The sequence below is a fragment of the Lepidochelys olivacea genome, assembly GCF_965140295.1.
Source record: "Lepidochelys olivacea isolate rLepOli2 genome assembly, chromosome: 1".
NCBI classification, from domain to species: Eukaryota; Metazoa; Chordata; order Testudines; family Cheloniidae; genus Lepidochelys; species Lepidochelys olivacea.
In genome coordinates this window covers 116,505,424-116,526,062 of record NC_140411.1, presented here as the reverse complement: position 1 = coordinate 116,526,062, position 20,639 = coordinate 116,505,424, and the positions used below count along the sequence as shown (strand labels likewise).

General features: G+C 40.7%; 1 protein-coding gene across 4 annotated transcripts in view; it reads left to right on the top strand.

Moving 5' to 3' along the window:
• Positions 1 to 20,639, top strand: part of NCK2 (NCK adaptor protein 2) — a 159,998-nt gene that overhangs the window by 88,042 nt on the left and 51,317 nt on the right. For 3 of the 4 annotated variants that reach the window (XM_084616835.1, XM_084616833.1, XM_084616834.1), the window contains one exon: positions 15,067 to 15,308. In XM_084616835.1, coding sequence (XP_084472961.1) covers positions 15,083 to 15,308 — 226 coding nt within the window. In that variant the 5' untranslated portion in view covers positions 15,067 to 15,082. Of the gene's footprint in view, positions 1 to 9,193; positions 9,322 to 15,066; positions 15,309 to 20,639 lie in introns of those variants that run through there. The other variant, XM_084616836.1, reaches the window with a different exon arrangement.

Below are 20,639 nucleotides of genomic sequence, written 5' to 3'. Positions count from 1 at the left end.
CTAGACTGCCTATCTCATTTGTGTCACTGCATTCGAAGATAACAGTCCCCCATCGTGAGAGTATGCATTCTTTGTTCATAGATGTATGTATGATCTTTCATATTGGCTGAATTAAAATGCATATTGTTCAAATGAGCTCACCTTGAGTCAGCCTGTACCACTGACCTGTCGCCATCATAACTTAACCTCTCCACTTATCTTTGTGTCATCTGCTAATTTTACCAGTTATTTTATATTTTCTTCCAGATTGATTAAGATATTGAATAGCAGGAACCCACTAGAAACTCTCACATTAAATACCTATTCCTAATTTAACAGTTAATTTTTGTGATCTATCACTTAACCAGTTTTTAATCCATTTACTGTGGGCTACAATGATTTTTGTCTAGTCCAAATTTTTTTAAATCAGAATGTCATGTAGGACTAAGTCAAACACCTTAAGAAAGTCCTGTATGTCAGCACACTTGTCTTTATCAATCAGATTTGTGACGTCATCAAAAATATCAGGATTATCTGACAAGGCCAAGTTTTCATAGAACAATATTACTCGGCATTAATTAGGTTATCATCCTTTAAATCTTCACTGATTATGTCCAATATCAGCCTTTCCATGATTCTACCGGGGATCGATAGCATGTTAATCATCCTATAACCAAGGCCATCCTATTTACCATTTTTAAATATTGGCATGACATTACTTTTTCCACAGTCCTCTGGAATTTGCCCAGTGTTCAAAGATTTATTAAAAATCAACATGAATGGCTCAGAGAGCAACTTGGTGAATTCTTTTAGTACTTGTGGGGTGAAAGTTATGTGGTCGTTTAGATTTAAAAATGCTTCACTGTAGTAGTTGCCATTTAACATCCCTCCATAGTTACTGATGAACTAAAAAATATTTCATTATCACTGTAGGATAAGAATATATAATTGTTTCTTTCCAAATATAGAATATAAGTATTTATTCAATACTTCTGCCTTTTGCTACATCATCATCAACATTTTTACCATCCTATCTAGTATTGGACCTATACCGTTGCTAGAATTTCATTTCCTCCCAATATATTTAAAAAATTCCTTTTTATTGTCCTTAACCCTACTAGCCATAGATTGTTCATTGATATTTCCTAGCCTCCTTTTTATTCATGTTTTTACTTCCTCTCTTTACTAGTATGTTGAACCAAAGAAGTCTCTCTTCATGATTGGGGAACAGTATTGTGTGAGTGGCTTTTTTTCTGGGGGGAGCGGGAAGGGAGAGGGCATCTAGTAAAGCATTTTTAATTGCCAGTTACTCAAATTTTTATGTTTAAAATTTTCCTGACATTCAGTTTTGCTCATGATTGTTTTCTGCTTTGGAAAATTAGCCTTTTTAAAGCTCCAACTGTATATATTACTGGCTGGGACTATATTCTATTTGCACATTTCAGATGGAATTAATTCATTGTTTGCACCTAGCCAACTACGGTTTTTAATTCAGTGATCAGTTCATCTTTATCCATCAGAAGAAACTTGAGGGGGCCATTTAGGGATCTGGGGCAAAAATTGGTGATTGGTCCTGCTTTGAGCAGGGGGTTGGACTAGATGACCTCCTGAGGTCCCTTCCAACCCTGATATTCTATGATTCTAAGAAGGTCTAATACAGAGTTGGTTGCAGTACTTCTTGTGCTTGAAAGTTATCATTCATTTTTAGGAAGTCCAGGGATTTTTTGCTAGTGGCAGCATGAGACCTCCAGCAAATGTCCCTCAGGTAAAATCCCCCATAATAACACAATTTTTGTTTCTTCACATTATAGATGGAAGTTTAAGGAACTGGTCATCCTGGTCCCTCATATGATTTGTTGGTTTATAGCAGACCCCCACCATCTTGTAATTTTGTCGGTTATTACAATAATAAGCATTCCAGGTCCTGTCTTTCTGAAGGGTCAGTAATTCTAAAGCAGGTAATGCCATCTTTGATGTAGAGTCCCACCCCTAGGCCCAACCTATTCTCTCTATTTTTCCTAAATAGGTGTTTCCGTGGTTTTAATGGTCCAGTCATGTGAATATGTTGTTAGATGTTCACATCTCAATTCTTTCACTTAAAACTTAAGTCTCAAGTTAAGTCTCAAGTCTTAAGTACTCCATTCACAAAAGCTCTGAATTTGATGCTCTCATATGATTGTTGTTTTAGTACATTATTTGTTTTACTTACTTATTTATCCCTTAAAGATATCTTTGTTACATCAAGAATTAATACCTGAAGGACAAAAGTTCCTTAATTGTGAGTGGAAAATGGAAAAAATGTACTGTATTGTCTATAATCTTTCTTGGATATTTATCCTAAGTAATCATCATTCATTGTGTCAGAATCTTGATTCCCAATTAATTAGTTTGGTAAGCTAGTGTTCTGCCCATTTTATTAGAGAACATACTGTACCCAGTAGAATTGAATACACCCTGGTTTAGGGCATTGTTTTATTGCAGAAATTCTCAAACTTATTAATAGTGTAGACTCATGGAGACTCTCTTATGGACCACCTGTGCTTTCACTTGTAATTACATATCTCTGCGGCCGCTACAGTAATTCATTATAATTGCCTGGTAGGAATATGGGAACATAGAAATTGCCCTACTGAATCAGGCCAGTCCAGCCACTCAACAATAACTAGTACTGTATACTTCAGAGAAAGAGATAAAACCTCCATAAGAGACAATTACATAATTCCCTGCTAGTAGGGAAACTTCTTCCTAATTCTAGACTGTAAGTAGTTGATTTATATCCTGGAGCATGAGCATTTATATCAATTATACATTTTTAACCTATTCACTATAACTCTGTTGGGCTTCATCTTTGCAATGTGATGAGGACTCCAACCACAGTTCATCAGTGTACTTTAATAGACGCTTAACTCTAAGGCCATGAGTAGTCCCATTGACGTCAAAGAGACTACATACACATTGCATAAAGTGTTGAAGTGTTTCACTGAATCAAGGTCACAGTGTCTAGCATCTTGCAGGTTTGAGTCCATTATCCACAGAAACGTTCTTGTAATATGAGAAAAGGTAAATAGGACTGCTTGATTTGCCTTCACAATTGGTTTGCATATTCTAAAAAATCCTTTTTTATTAGTCTGCCCTCTAAAGTAAATAATCCTGATATCTTTTCAATATCTCTTCATATGGAATTCCACTCCCCCCATGTTTCTAATAATTTTCATTGCTAGTGCTCTCTTTGTATTTTTGCTGTATCAATTTTGAGATGGGGTGACTAGGACTGTACACAATGTTCAAGTTCAGGACATACCATCCTTCTTGTATAATGACCAATTTTTTATGTTTTATCAGTATAAAATAGCTATTTTTATCAATAGCTTTGATCCTGTTTTTACACATCTTAACTTTTTTGTGCTTTGGGGGGGAGGAGAGCGGATGTGGGAGAGGGGAGACCAGTTTGCCATTTAGAATATGTTAGGTTGACCACAGTAATATCTGGGTCTTTTGCTGAATAGTTACAGTTAATGTAGAACTCAATGTGCAGGAGTCGTTTTAGAGCTTTCTTGCCAGTGTGTTTTACCTTGCACTTGTCTTCACTGAATTTTTTTTTTTACCTTGCACTTGTCTTCACTGAATTTCGTCTCTCTTTATGCTATATAATCATCAAGTTTTGTCAGGTCCCACAATTGTCCCTTTCAGAAGTTTCTCATCTTAACTAATCTAAATTTTTGTGACATCTGCAAATTTTGTTGTATTGTTTGAAAATTGTTCACCTACTTTTTCAGACTATTGATAAATGTGCTTGTACAGGTTGTGCTTTGTAATGAAGAGCCTTAAAACCTTTAGAAGCAGCCTGAAAAGAGGGTTATCATGGAACCTATCTGTTGAGCACTAGCAAGGGCTGGGAACTAGTGGTCTAGTTTTAAAGCACAGGACAAAGAGTCAGATAGTCTGGGTTCTGTCACTGAGTCATTGTTCCCTTAGGCAGGTCACTTAAGATCTCTGAACCTCGGCTTCCACGTCTGTAAAACTTAGTTGCTAAATTTGCAGATGTGTGTTGGATAATAAAGTACTTTGAGATCTTTTTGTTGAAGTTTCTATAGAAGTATCCTTTTTTGTTTGTTTGGGCCTCACTGATTAAAACTGGTTTTGTTCTGTGAAATGAAGACTTCAGATCTGCTTTTTTCTTTTGTCATTTTTTTTTTTTATTGGTGACCAGAGCTATTTGACAAGAACCTCTGACACTGTTTTTTTTTAAATAACTAGAGCTGCATGAAATACTGTATTCTTTAACAAGTTTTTGTATGAATTCTTCAAGTTTCTGTTCATGTGGGGTTTCACCCTTTGTGTTTTGTATTCAAGTGAACCCTAAAACTGAGACAAACTCAGAATCATCTGAAGAGGTACACCAATTTTTTCCTTATTTTATGTCAAAAACTATAAATATACACTGGCTGAATTTCCCTTTGTGTGTGTGTGGTTCAATACTTGAGAGAGTTAGATTCAGGTAATAAATCAGCTCTTTAGATACTCTTCCTAATGGGAATAAGACTGCACCATGAGCACAACTGCTTAATATGACAGTGTTGTGGAGAGAATGATTTTGCCATGTAGCATTTGCCCAAGGCATGAAGTTTCACCCACGTGCTGTGGGTCATGAAGGAGTAACTGAGTGGGCACCGGACATGTATATATTGAGATAAGTAGGCCTTTAACAACACATGGTGGAGTATTAGGGGGCATGATTGGTTTCAGTTTTCTGGAGTGGCGTGCTCAGATTGTTTGAGAAATGCTGCCCTAATCAGCATAGTCCTAATTGCTCTCAAATGTCAGATTTTATTTTCCAAGCATAACTATAAATAACTGCAGTAACACATTCACTGAATGTATATGTATATTTTTGTAACACGTAAGAGCCTCCATATCAGTTAAGTACTGTACGTATGGTGTTAATTGGGAAATTAAGACCAAGGTGTCTTGAAATGTATCCAGTTTACAAAACAGACCATGTTTTTTGCTAGTTGAATCCTTCACTTTTTAGTAATAGTTTCTTTTATGTGTCCCAAGAAGATTAACAAAACTTCAAACAGTAATGTAAACCATTTTTCAGTCAATTCTTACCAAATGAGGACGCATCCCTAGTTTTATAGTTGTGAAAAGAAAAAAATCAAGCTTACTTTTTTCTCAGCAGGTCTCCAAAGATCACCCCTACTCCATGTTTTTACTACCCTCTTTAGCCTAGTCAACTTCAGTCTTTCTCCCAAGACCAGAGAGTTGAAAGTTTTCACAGCTTGTCTCAATAATTCCATTGGTGAAATTTGCAAAGTGGCAATTTGGAGCAACTTTTCAGTATTACCATCTCAGTTTGATGATGAGATTAGTCTTTCTTTAGTCAGGCAGTCCTCATTCTCTCATTCATTTCTACTTCAGCTGCTGGTTAATATCCAGAAACACACATTGCATGTCAAATAGTATGGGTTTGTAGAGGAAATATATTTGAATAACCTCCATTCCCAGCAAGTAATCTATCTTTCCTTTACAACACTGATTCTAAGCTCCTGTCTACACTGCTATTATAACTGAGTCAGAACCCCATTAAAACTCTGCTAAAAATTGTATGATAGTTAGAATCTGACTGTGTTCAATAACTGACTCGAACTCAGGTCTTTAACCCAGTTGCAAGGATTCTATCTTCGAACTTCCAGTTTGATTGAAATGTAGGAGTGTGGTAAACATATTTCCAATATTGTCATAGATGAGATGTAGGTGAGGCTTAGTAGAGCCATTAAAATGCTTTATTTTTAAAACTGCTAAAATGTTTAACTTATTTACAAAAGCTACAACTAGAGACGAGTGAGCTCCAAAAATCCCTCCCTGGTGAGCAAGATTTTTTTTTTTTTTTAAAATATGTACTTCGTAGACTACAAGTAGTCTATGGCTTAATGAAGTGTAATAGCAAGTTATGAAGTTGTGGCAAATACAATAAAAATTAGCTTAGAATATAGCATTCTAGGGAAAGCCAGCCGTCTGGGGGGAGGGAGTAGAGACTGGGGCAGCCTGATCTCTGTCATAGCTAGTATGCAGAATGTCTGTGAACATAGGGAATATTTTATGGAAACTCTAGTTGGAGTAACATATGTAAGAAAAACAAATAACCACCCATCTGTTGCACTAATAAAGCTAAAAACAAAGCTGAACCCATATTGCAAAGTAAAGCATCCTTAATATTCACATGGTGAGAAACGGCTAAATTCTGTGCATAAATTGACAGCTGTGTTTGCAGTAATTTTTTTAGTTAAATAAGCATTTCCAAACATGTGATTCATTGAAGTCTTCTAGAAAGTGAGTTCATTTGACACCCCCACCCCCGGTACATCAACCAGCCATAAGGTGATCAGGGGCCAGATTCTTTACTTTGATCCAGCCCCTTTGTGTTGCTTTGGCAGTATAAAGAGGCCAGAAAGCAGTTGTCACAGCCAGTGTTCCCTCTAATTTTTCCCACACATGTGCAGAATGAATTTTATGTGCACCAATATGGCGGTGATGTGTGACACTGTGGCAGTTCCGGGACTGGGCCTGCAGGATTGGGGCCCCTCCCCTGGCCAGTTGGGCTCCCTGAGCGTGGCCATGCAGTTTACAGGGAACTTAGGTCCCAGCCAAAGATTTTCCTGGTGTGAGGGAGTCTCATTAACATTGCTGTTGGACTCTTTTGCACTTGACTGGATTGTTTAAAAATATATAATATACATAGCAGATTTTCAAAGGACACTGATGCTTTGGATGGATATTTAATTCCCTTGAAACTTTGCTGGTTGGGTTCTCCCCCAGATGCAACCTCCCCAACTTAGTTCTTTCATTTATAGTCTGTTATATAGCACCTCTCAGTATGTGAAAACCTCACATACATTAATAGAATTACCTCCTTCTTCGAGTGATGGTCCCTGTTGTATTCCACTGAGGGTAATGTGCATCTGCTCGAAGCCGGAGCTTTTGAAAGTAGTGTCCATCAGTCTGCGCAGGCGCCCTTGCACTACCTCATGGTTTCGCCTGAGGTGATAAATGGCAGGGCGGACCGATCACGTCTCCAGTTCCTTCTCACTGCATGCATAGTCCGAGTTGGAGCTCCAGCTATCTTTTCGTCCTTGGTGACACATTTTGCTGAAAATCATTGTATTTCTCACTTAGCTCAGTATTTTTAAGTCTTATGCTGTTTCTGAAAGAATTTGTGGGATTTCTTGTTTCTGAAAGTTCTACAGGTTCTCTGGACTGGGGACATTGCTCCTATAGTTCCCCTTCTACTAAGCACTTTCTTGTTTTATTTTAAACACTTTCTTTTCTTTTTTTTTTAAATTTGCAAACAGATGCCACTTTGGCGTTTTTCTTCTCTCCCTCCCCACAGAACCCTGGTCTGGGTACTGGAGTATGTAGAAGAGGCCAGAATTCAAGATCTGCTCTTCCTGTCCTTGCTTGTTCTTCCTCAACGACGAGCCCCAACACTGTCTCTTCTGTTTGGGGGAAGCCTACCCTACTTCCAGGTGCACATTCTGCCTCTCCTTCCCAGCCCATACATGGGAAGGCAGAGTCTTCCGTTTAAAAAAGCACTTCCTGGAGGTCACTGAGGGGCCACAGTTGGACTCTGGCTGGGGGATCCCCCCCGTACACCAACCAGAATAATCCAAGAGTGCACCTCCTACTGTGGAGACACAGTCCAACTCTGCTGGTACCAGTGCTACGGATCCCACATTGGGGCCTAGCCATGAGCCACAGAAGCATGCATGGAAGTATGGCAATACGTCTTGCTCCATGCCCAAGAGAGGACTACTGACCAAGAAGGGCATTTCAAGGGCTCACAAAGGCGATAAGAAATCTCGATGTTTTCCAGATGCATTGGTCCACAGTTCAGACCCACAACACTTGCAGCCAACACAGTCGGTGTCTGGGGCACTGTGGGTACCGATGCAAGTGACTTTACTGACTGCAGCAGCAGCTGCAATTTCAGTCACCTGGACTCAAAGTGGACTCAGCACTAATGCAGAACCGCTCGAGCGGTTTGTGCTGCAACTGGGACAGTCTCCACAGGCACAGGTACCACATCCTACACTGAAATCTCAGTCCCCGGCACCGGATTTGCTGCCAGCGGGACGTGTCCATACAGTACCACCCTCTCCGTCCACACAGCCAGAGTTGTTGGACTCTGATTCCTTCTCAGAAGCAGAGGGAATCGGTCACTCCATTTAAGCTGCTACCCCCTCTCCGGAGGCAAAGCCATCATAAAGTCCAGCCGACACCGTGACAATACCCTCTCTTCTCACAAATGAGGACATTAGTATCTGGCTCCTTGGCACCACAAGTACAACAGCAGGATCAGCCAGGGTTGGCCATATTGGAACTCATGGGCCCAATATTCACCATCAGTACCATCCTGTTCAGTACAGGGGGAATCCCCAGTGCCAATACTCTGCCTCTTACTGAGAACACACTCAGAACTAGGATTGGATGATGCCCCGATCAGCCTATACCCGTTGGTATCCTCAGAGCTGGAAGGATCCTGATCATTGTCCCTGAACAACCCCAAGGTGTCAACACCTTGCTCGCTAAAAGACAATTATCACCAATTTCAGGAGCTGCTGCGTAGAATAGCCCACACTCTAGAAATACCACTAGAGGAGGTGCAGGATAAATAGTGCCACATATTAGACATTTTACATTCATCGGTAGCAACTAGAGTAGCCAACGAGGACATTTCCAACTGACACGAACAGTGTGGCACACCCCTGCCACATGTGCTCCCACCTCAAAAGGGGTGGAGAAATGGTATTATGTCCAAACTAAGCAGTCTGAATTCCTATTCTCCTACTCTTGCCTAACTCCCTAGTTCTTCAGGCTGCTACGGAGCAAGGGGAACAGCAGCATCCACTCTCTACTCCACCTGATAATAGATTGGACCTTATGGGCCAAAAAATCTTCTCTTCAGCTGGACTGCAATTCCAGATCTTGAACTATTTGGCCTCAATTGCCAAATATGATTTCTTACATTATGAGCAGATGCCCAAGTTCCTTGACAAGCGGCCTAAACAAGATCATACTGAAATCTGGCTGCTCTAAAGGAAGGCAAATTACTTGCAAGGTCTATACTGCAGGAAGCAGTTGATGCTACAGGTACATCCTTGCATACTTTGGCCACTGGAATCATCATGAGGAGGGAATCTTGGCTGCACTCCTCAGGTTTCCCCAGGGAAGTTCAAAACGCAACTGAAGATCTTCCCTTCAATAAATCACACCTTTTCAGTCAAAAGACGGACGAGTCTCTACACTCACTAAAGGACACCAGGGACACGTTATGGACCTTAGGTATATTTTACGTTGGCACCAAAACGCAAGTATTATCGTCCATCTTCCACACGTTGTTACAGAACCTCTCAATTCTACCAGAAGCACACCTATGAGCCCCTACAGAAACAGGATAAAACCCACAGAGCCCACCCACCTATCACTCCACTGCAACCCTCCACACATCAGCCTCAGTTGGCTCATAAACTGTATTTCTGACCACCACTAGAGAGCCATCAACCACTTCACAACCCAACACCTCAATTCACTGTCCCAGATGGGGGGCCTCCTCCAACTCTCCTTGCCAACCTGGCACTCGATCACAACAGACAAGTGGATCCTCAATGTTTTTGACGTGGCTACACCATTGAATTTATGGCACTGCCTCTAAAATATTCCTTACCCAGATTCTACTCTGGGAACCACTCCCACGACAGTACCATTGTTCTGGAGGTGGATTCCCTTATACCGAGCAGGGCGGTGAAGCCAATCCCCATGCATCTACAGGGCACAGAGTGTACTCTATTTACTTCTTGGTTACCAAGAAGAAGGGAGGATGGAAGCCAATTCTAGACCTCACACACCTCAGTCGGTATATCCACAAACCAAAGTTCCATGTGGTCACGCCTCTGGCAGTCATCCCCTCCCATGGGCAGAGGGTGAAGCTTCCCCTCAAGACGGCTAGCTCCCCATCCTGCCTCTTCTGCCCATGGTCCTGCTCACACTCCACACCCACTCGCCCCACCCCCCCACCATTCGTTGCATATGCCCCATCTCCCCTTCCTCTCTCCTCCTCGCTTGGCCCCCCTGCCACCGCTTGCCTTGTGCGTCCCTCTTCTCCTTTTCCCCTCCTCCCCACTCAGCGCCCCTGCCCGTCACTCGCTACATGTGTCCCTCCACTCCTTCCTCCCCTCCTCCTCACTCAGCCCCCTGCCGTTGCTCACCACGTGTGTCCCTCCCTTCCTTCCCCGCTGCCCAGTTACTGGTAAATAACCTCCCTCTCTCAGCTCCCTTGTGAGGTACAAATTGGAATATCAAGACAAACACTAAAAACCTGGCTCTACTGAAGTCATTGGCAAAAATCTTGTTGTTTTCAGTGGGGACAAGATTTCACCCAGAGAGACTGACTTGCTTAAATATAGTGTGTTGCCGAGATTAAGAGTTTATCTAGGCTAGAAATTCTACAGCAACACAGTTGCAGCACTGCAGCTGCGCCACTGTTTCACTTCCATGTAGAAACTATCTATGCCGATGGGAACGATTCTCCCATCAGCATATGTAATCCACCTCCCCAAGAGCACTTTCTACACTGGGACTTAGCTTGTCTTTACTACGTTGCTCAGAGATGTGGATTTTTTGGGTCGCTCTAATTTTCTAGTGTAGATCAGCCCTAAGAGAATCCAGATTTCCTTATTCCCCGTTTAGTGACATAGACTACGGATGTTACTGTAATTAACTTTAGTTCCTCATCCCAGTCTATCAAACGTTTGTAATAATTAAACTTATGAATGTAGAAGTGCCACTTGTGTCCTCTTTGACCCTTTCTGAAAAGTGCAGCTCCTCTTTCTTCTAAAACTAATTTTCCACTTTTTTGTGCCCCCCAGTAGTGCAGTTTTATATCTTTCTGTGCTGTATTCCTTTTCCCTCCCTCTTCTTTTTCACTTACGTAAATCCATTTCAACAAGATTTTTAAGCACATGCTTAACTTCAAGTGCATGAGTAGTTCCATTGACTTCAGTGGGACAACTCACATACTCAAAGTTAGGTACAAGCTTAAATACCTTGTTGAATCATGTCCTATGTGGGCAAGTCATTATAGTGGTTGTAGGCTTGCCTTCTCTGCATCTTTATAAAGCCATATAGTGCAATGGTCTCATTCTGAACATGACTTGACATTTTGGCCAATTCTACATTAGGACAGCTACCTTTTTTAACATCTAATGCCAGATCCTGGACCATGGTTCCCTTCCTCTTTCACTGTTCTGATAGCACAAAAAGATCAAAACTGCCCTAACAAGGCTGCTGGGAACTCCCTGATTTAGAGGAATCCCTTGGTAATGTTTTAGAGTTGTCAGTGTCATCTTTACATTTGCTCTTCCCCTGGACATAAGGTGCATTCCTGGGTGTGGCCAGGTGGCAAGAGGGAATCTTTGTAGCTAAAGAGAATCTAGATCAGTACTTCGGCTGCTCTAAATTATGCAGTGAGCCAGTTCAGCCCTCTGGTCATCCCCACAAAGAGAGGAATAAAAAATTTAGCTGCCCTCTTCTAGGCCCTCCGTGTCCTGTGTTCACCAGTGCTCACCTAGATCCAGGAATCTACTCCCTAGCATTAAATATGGTAGACCACTGTTTCTTAAGGCAACCCTTATCACAAAAAAGCAAGGTTCACACAGCTGCCTCTTCTATATCAGTGAGAGCGCAAGGCTGCTGTTCTTGACACCTGATGTCAAATGTGGCAGATCTCAGTAAAGAGAATCTTTGTCTTAACATTTTTTGTTTATGTAAAAGACTTATAATCTTTCAGGTAGGTGACTAATTCGATTTTAACCTTCCTTTAGGTGTAAGCTAACCTCTACCAAACCCCCAAACCTCGTAATTGCTGCTCTTCTGCACAACCATAACGTCAATTAACCTCACTAGTAGCGTTTTAGTAACTTTCTTTATGTTTTGCATATCCACTGGAGTAGTGAGAATTGGCTGTCCTAGTTCACAATCGCTGAAAATAAAATAAACCAATCTAAACTGGAGAGAGATTGTATTGACAGCACCAACAACTGGAATGGGATCAACTACAATCTCCCTATGGCTCCATCATGTTATTGATCTGTGAAGTGTTTGTCCATTTTATATGAACTGAAGGCAGAGATGTCAGTTTATCAGGAACTTGGTTCAAAAGCTCAAAAATGTACTATGTCATTATCAGAGGGGTAAAATGATTTTAAAAATTCAGTTTTCAAAGGATCTTAATACCACCTATTCCTTATTCTTCCTCCAACAGACTGCAGCTATTGTGAATTGTAAAGACACCACTTATTGTCTGTAACTAATTGTTTAAAGTTTCAAAACCCTTTCTTAAATTCATTAAAAATAATTATATAGACTCATGTTCAAACCATCTCATCTCTAGCTGGGGATTACAGTGGACGAGAAGCTGGATGTGAGTGAGCAGTCTGCCCTCGTTGCCGAGAAGGCTAACGGCATATTGGGCTGCATTAGTAGGAGCATTGCCAGCAGATGGAGGGAAGTGATTATTCCCCTCTATTCGGCACTGGTGAGGCACCTCTGGAGTATAGCATCCAGTTTTAGTCCCCCCACTACAGAAGGGATGTGGACAAATTGGAGAGAGTCCAGCGGAGGGCAACAAAAATTATTAGGGGGCTGGGGCACATGACTTACGAGGAGAGGCTTAGGGAACTGGGGTTATTTAGTCTGCAGAAGAGAAGATTGGAGTGGGGGAGATTTGATAGCAGCCTTCACTTACCTGAAGGGGGGTTCCAAAGAGGATGGGGCTTGGCTGTTCTCTGTGGTGGCAGATGACAGAACAAGAAGCAATGGTCTCAAGTTGCAGTGGGGGAGTTCTAGGTTGGATATTCAGAAATACTATTTCACTAGGAGAGTGTTGAAGCACTGGAATGGGTTACCTAGGAAGGTGGTGGAATCTCCATTCTTAGAGGTTTTTAAGGCCCAGCTTGACAAAGCCCTGACTGGGATGATTTATTTGGGGTTGAGCAGGGGATTGAACTAGATGACCTCCTGAGGTCTCTTCCAACCCTAATATTCTATGATTCTAGCTGCTGCATGCTACTCCGTGTCCTGTGCTCCTGTCCTGAAAAATGAGGATGTAGACAAACCTCTGAACTCTTTCAGTATTTCAGAAAAAAATTCATGCCATGACTTCTATGTTAGCTACAAATATTTGTCCTGTCCATTGTTTTCAGGTAAGAGTCAGCTTGCTTTGTCTTTTTTAGTTGGAAGAATGGATCAGCAGTATCCAATACCCAGACCACCATAACTCAGTTCTGTAATGGAATCATGCTATAATCATATAGTCATCTTTAGGACATCTTAGTGTTTGTGGTCTCTAAGTTATTTGATTTTTAAAGATATATTTGTCTTTTCATACTTTCCCTTCATTTTGTCACAACAGCTCTGAGTTTGCACAGCTTGTACTGTAGGTAGGTACTGCACAAGTTGGATCTGGAAATGAAGACCACCATTAACATGAAACCCCCAAAATAGTATTTTTGCAATCACTTTTCAAAATTAGCCTCAATTCAAATACTTTAATTTGCTGAGTAGAAAACACCAAAATAATTGCTTTTATTACCTTACAGCCACATAAGAGCTCTTAAAATAGTTTGTAACACGTTGCAATTGTAATAGTGTACTGGTAAAAACAAGGTACTAAAGGCAAATAATATAAAGAAAATGTGCTTGGAGTTTAGAATTGAAATGTATTTTAAAAACTATTTCTACCAGATTGTAACACATTTGTGATGTCCGCACATTTGACTTTAAGCTTTCAAAAACAGCTACTGTACTAACCCTGAAAGATCAAAAAGCTGATGCTGTTTAATATAGAAATCTCATAAGTTACTTTTCAGTCAAAGATCACCAAGGAGTTGTTGAGAGGATGAAATAAGTCAGACTCTTATTAGTCATTTTAAATGTTACTGTAATTATTATCTCTTGAAACTTATGCTTTGTAGGCTTTTTTTAATTATTTTTTTAAAGAAAGCTCCTTGCTTTTTATAGGGCTAAATTGTTCCTAGACCTTACTCAGCCATTATGTGAGTAAAGGGGAGTAAGGCTTCCCCTGCTCAATTGAGTAACAGCTATTCAGATTACAGCTCCAGTCATACGTGGACAGAAGGAGCTACTCACCCAGTCTTGTCAAACCTCATGAATAAGTGGACAGAGAGTGGTGGGGGGCAAGATGCGCCTGAGCTGTGTGTTCCCCCTACTTGCTGACTCTCTCCTCTGACACTTCCTGCCATGCCACTCCAGGGAACAAAAAGGAAGAAGGGCTTCTAAGATGGCATAGCTATATTCTATCCCTTATCCGGGTCATTGAACAAGGGCTCAAAAAGCAGTAAAGTATTTAAAATGATACAGACTTGAAGAACGTAACTATTTTCACTGCTGAAGTACAAATTCATTATGTAATTAATTAGCCCAAAATGTCACATCTTCCTCTTTTTTTAAAAAAAAGCCCACACTCTTCTTTTTAAACCTAAGTATTTTGTATGTGTGTATGGAACATGTTAGAATGAAGGTCATTATAGAATGATGTAATGTAGGAAGTGTGATAATGAGGATGGAAAGGAAAAATCTTTTTTGGACTGTACTACTAGTTTTCTCATTAAGAACAGGATCTTAAAGAATGTAGAAACAATTTTATAATTGTGTGTATAGAGACTAAATGTGTTATATATGTTAAGTTTAGAAACTTTTGTGGCTATTCTTATAGTCTAATAACATTATATAATATTCCAGAAGAAGAAAGTTAAACACATGCAATGACTAGAATTTATTCCCAGGACATCCTAATTTAGTGAGAAAATAAAATAAAGATATTAGTTTTAAGAAAGGTCAGTTTGATTATTGTATTGTTTGGCAAACCAAAAAGGGATGATTTTTTTCATTTTCTTCTGTATATGCCTGTTTTTTCCTAAAGGAGTGTAATATGACATGATTTCATGTTGAAATAATGGAGGGGGATACAAGTATAGTGTGTTAATGAACTTTTCCACTGTTTTGTGTCAGAGGGACTCCATGAAAGATGACAGAAGAAGTTATTGTTATAGCAAAGTGGGATTACACCGCACAACAGGACCAAGAACTTGACATCAAGAAGAATGAGCGTCTTTGGCTGCTGGATGATTCCAAAACATGGTGGAGGGTAAGAAACGCTGCCAACAAAACGGGATATGTGCCATCAAATTACGTGGAGCGAAAGAACAGCTTGAAGAAAGGCTCCCTGGTTAAAAATCTAAAAGACACATTGGGTAAGTCTGATGGTACTTTTGCTGGGGTCTGATAGAACCGGTGACTTTTAAGTTAGGGTGTTAAAAACTAATTTGTCTTAGAAAAATTAATGCTCTGGGGGATTTTGTAGTTCTCATATTGAGGGGTAGTGTTGAATGTTTCAGAAAAAAATATTTGATGTAGTCAGTAAAGATTTCACTCTCATCTGTGAAGGTTAAATAAAGCAAGAAACATTTTTTTCTTTTCATTCAGATGCCACATGTTCATAGTGGTAGCGCTTGATTTTTTTCATTAACTTAAGAGCATTTTCTAACTCTTCTATTCTCAAAACAAGTCCAAGTGGAAGCATGGAATTGAATATCAGAATATTTCAGCCATTATCTATATCTGCCCATCAGTCCTCACAAGAATGCATTAGCCACATAAAGAAAAGTATAAATGCTTATATTTTTAAGAAGTTAGGTTGTGTTTTTAGGGAGGTGTATTTGGAAATCAGGTAATGTGCACATATTTAATCTTTTCATCACTAAATTCTTTGCTTTCATTTGCAAAATACGCCAGATACGTGACTCTTGTAGATTGACTAAAAAAGCATTCTGAATTGGATTAAGTACAATACTGTAAATCTTGAAAGGGTTTTACTGTGCTTTTTCAGAATTTGGTTCCTCATTTCTGGAATGTCTTTCACTGCTGTTTGGTAATTATGACTTTTCCTTAATTGAACTGTTAAGTGCCTATAGCTGTAGATAAAAAGGCTGGATAAGTAGGCAAATGGTACCAGTGATTCTTGCTGTTATAAATATAGTGATGTTTCAGGATGTAATGATTAAAGTGCAAACAATTATAAAGCTAGAGCTGGTTGGGAAAAGAATTGTGTTGGAAACTTTGACAAAAACAGGAGAAAAAATGATTTAATTGAAATTCATATGTAAAGTTTTTGAGTTTTCAGCAGAAAAAAAACCATATTTGGGGCTGAAAACTGTCAACTGCAAACCAAAAATTTCAATTTGGAAATGCCAGTGTGGTGCTTCATGGGAGTTCTAGTTCATCTGTCTCGTGCCTTTTTTCCTTTATGGGCCAGGATCTCTGTAGACTACATCTTTCATGATGCACCTCCAGTGTCTCCCCTCTTATTGAGCTGCTATAGTGCATCATGGAAGAGGCAGTCCAACTTGGGAACCTAACCGATAGAATAACATGAAGGCATACTGCACCTGAACTACAAGTCCCATAAGGAAACACAGCATTTCCAAATCAAAATTTGTTTACTTTCAGCAAAAATATTGTTTTCAGTTATTTGGTGTTTTGACACAAAGTAAAAATCTTCTGTGTAGAAAGCAGACACTTTTGAAAAAACGTTTTTGTTTTGTTGAAAACACAATTTTCCATTGAAAAACACTTTCAATGGACCTATGTACAGCTCACCTAGCTCCTCCTTATGTCTCTGTTACCCTTTCATATCTAACATCAGCATTCTTAAGAGGACTAAAGTGATTTCCAGTCTGTCCTGGGACCAGGCTTTTCTTCATTGCTGTGAGTAGTTCCACCCCTAAAGTTACCAAGATATTTAGGACTAACAAAGTGCGCTCTTCCTCATCAGCCTACCCTTTTCCTAATCTCTTCTTACTCTGTAGTTTGTTTCGAGATTCCTGATTCATGGCTTGGCATCTTAGTTCGCCTCCGCCACCACTCATTGTGGTGCAGATCTTGTGGGAGAACCTGCTATTTTCCATGGCAGACCTTTTATATTTCACTTGTTGTTTTAAGCTTTCAGGAAGAGGGGAAAACCCAACAAGATGAAACCATTCTCCCCAAGCAATTACCAGGCAAACAGCTGTTATTAGCCAATTTGTGCACAGTCAAGGCAGAGCACCAGTGAAGAGCATGCTAAGTTGGAGTGAAGTGAGCTCTCCACTTCATCCCAGCTCATTCCTTCCCTAATCAATTTCTTCTGTTCAGCTTTTTGAAGTGTGTAGGTTTTGGGGGCAACTGGCTGCTGTTTGTGGTTTTTTTGTCACCCCATACCCAGCATTAGAACAGGGTTTTTCTCTCTTCTCGCAGAGCTTTTCCTACAAGTTTTGCAAGCTGTCATTGTATATGCATAAGGCCCTGGTAAATCCATGATTTCACACTCTGCACAGAAATCGTGGATTTAGCCCAATACAGTGATTTTTCCAACAGTGGGGGGAGGTAGAAGTGAGAATTGGGCTAATTTGACTGCTGACTTGGGAATTGGGCTAATTTGGCTGCTTGTGGGAGGGAGGTGTCTCACCACATGGCAGCTGTATGTCTGGTCCGGCCCAGTCTGGCCTGGGGAAGGAATCAGAGCCCAGCTTGCTCTCCTTCTGCTTCCTGCCAACCAGCAGGGAGAGGTGGACAGCACTGACAAAGCACAGTGATTAGAACCCCCTGATCTGGCCCATCTTACCCCACCTTCCCAAGGCTAGGGGAGACAGTGCAGGAGCTGAGACCAGGATCCACGACTTGGGGAATTAGCCAGGTATGTAAGGGAGCCCTGCTCCGGAAGACGGATGAAGGAGTGTTTGATCCAAATCTGAGTCAGGGCATCCTCTCACATCTCAGGGCCTCCCCACACATCTGCTTGTGCTCCAAGCAGCAGATCCTGGTTCCAGTTCCTGTGGTGTCTCCCTCAGGCCTGCTGGGGGCAAGGCCAGGCCTGGGGCTCCTAATTGCCATGCGTGTTCAGTGCGGACTCCTCTCCTCACTAGCTGGGCAGGCAAGTAGCAGTGGCAGCCTGTACTGGACTGACCAGCACCATGTGGTAAGAGACCCCCTGTCCCGGCCCTGCACTACTCCCCTCTCAACTTCCTGGGATGGGACCAGCCCACTACCCCCATAAAGCAGCTGCGGCCTCAACAGGGATGCCCACTTTCTCTTCCCTGCTGTTGGAAAAATCTCAGCGGTTTGGGTAAGGATGGAACTGTGCGACTGTATATATCTGTGAAATTAAAACACTTAACTGGGGCACTGTTGTGTTTTTTGTTTTTTTTAAACATGACTTACACAGGGACTTATATATGCAATGTCCTTTAATACCCAGTATGTTCTCCATGTGAAGGTACTTATGCATTGTGATCAAGTCACCTCTTGGTCTTCTTTTTGATAAGCAAAACAAATTGAGCTCCTTAAGTTTCATTGTAAAGCATTGTCTCTAGCTCTCAAAACATTTTTGTTTCTCTTTTCTGCATCCTCTCCAATTTTTCAACATCCTCTTTAAAATATGGATGCCAGAACTGAGCACAATTTTCCAGTATAAGAGCTAAAATTATCTCCCTGCTCTTCACAATTCTGTTTATACATCCAAGGATCACATTAGCCCTTTTGCTACAACATCATGCTGGGAACTCATGTTGAATTGCTTGTCTCTTATGATCCCCAAATCCTTTTCAAAGTCACTGCTTTCTAGGATACAGTTCAGTTTTGTAGCTATGGTTTGCACTTGTTGGTCCTAGATGTATAACTTTGCTTTCAGCTATATTAAAACATATTCTGTTTTAATGGGCTCAGGCTACCCAGTGATCTAGGTTGCTCTTTATGACTGTCTTGTCCTCATCATTTACCATTCCAGCACTCTGTGTCATCTGCAAATTTTGTCACCAGTGTTTTAATATTTACTTCTAGGTCCGCGGTTCTCAAACTGTAGGTCGGGACCCCAGAGTGGGACACGACCCCATTTTAATGGGGTTGCCAGGGCTGGCTTAGACTTGCTGGGGCCTGGGGCTGAAGCCCAAGCCCCACTGCCCGGGGCCAAAGCCCGAGGGCTTCAGTCCTGGGTGTCAGGGCTCAGGTTACAATCCCCCTGCCTGGGGCTGAAGCCCTTGGGCTTCAGCTTTGGCCCCACCTTGCCCAGAGCAGGGGGGCTTGGGCTTTGCCCTCCTCCCCAGGGCACCGGGGCTTGGGTGGGCTCAGGCTTCTGTCCTCGCCTCCTGGGGTTGTGTAGTAATTTTTGTTGTCAGAAGGGGAGTTTTTTTTGTTGTCGTGATGCAATAAAGTTTGAGAACCCCTGTTCTAGATCATACATTAAAATATTGAGTAATGTCAAGCCCTAGTACCAGTCCCTGCAGAATCCCACTAGAAAATCCCCCAAGATTCCCCATTAATGACTACTTTTCGAGATCCATCAGTTAGCCGGTTCTTAATCCATTTGAAGTGTGCTCTATTGATATTGTGTAGTGCTAACTTTTTAGTCAAAATGTCATGCAGTACTAAATTAAACACCTTACAGAAGTCTCAGAACAGTAAACTTCAGAGTTACAAACACCTAGGGAATGGAGGTTATCCGTAACTCTGAAATGTTCGTAACTTTGAACAAAACATTATGGTTGTTCTTTCAAAAGTTTACAACTGAATATTGACTTAATACAGCTTTGAAACTTTTCTATGAAGAAGAAAAATGCTGCTTTCCCTTTATTTTTTTAGTAGTTTACGTTTAAAACTGTACTGTATTTGCCTTTTTTGTTGTTGTTGTTGTTGCTCTGCTACTGCCTGACTGTATCCTTCCGGTTCCAAATGAGGTGTGTGGTTGACTGGTCAGTTCATAACTCTGGTGTTCGTAACTTTGAGGTTTTATGTATATTACATCTATGCAGTTATCTTTATCAATCAAATTTATAATCTCATCAAAGAATGAAATCACATTTGTTTGACAAAAACCTATTTTCCATAAAATCATGTTGATTAATATTAATTGCATTTCTGTCCTGTAATTCTTCATTATTAATTTCTCAGCTTTTCCATTGTTGATGGAGTTCCCCTGATGTCTTTAGCTTCCTTTATCAATTTTCTGCACTTCATAATGTCTGATTTATATTAACATATTTTTCATATGTTATACATTACTGTTTTATTTCTAATTGCTCCCTGCACTTTACCACTGAACCAGGATGGTCTTTTAGCCAGAGTTGTCCTCTTTCTGAATTGTAGAAGCATGGCTTTTTAGCCATCTAATAACTGCTCTTAAAGAACTCCCAATTTTCATTCACATTTTTCTGCCTAAATTTTTCCTCCCAATTAATTTTGCTCATAATTTTCCTTGGTTTTGGGAAATTGGCCCTTTTAAAGCACCAACTATATAGATACTGGTTGGCTCTCTTCTGTTTGCCCATATTGAATGTAATTAGGTCATGATCACTGCTCACTAGGCATCCAACAACTTCCATTCCAGTGATTGATTATATCTTTATCCATTATAATGAATTTGGAAATAGAGTTGCCTCATGTTGGGGGCAATATCTTTAGGGTTAGAAAATTCTCTCTCATTTTCAGAAACTTTAATGATGTTTTACCGCTAGCTGCATGAGATCTCCAGTATGTCACCCAAACTGAAGTGC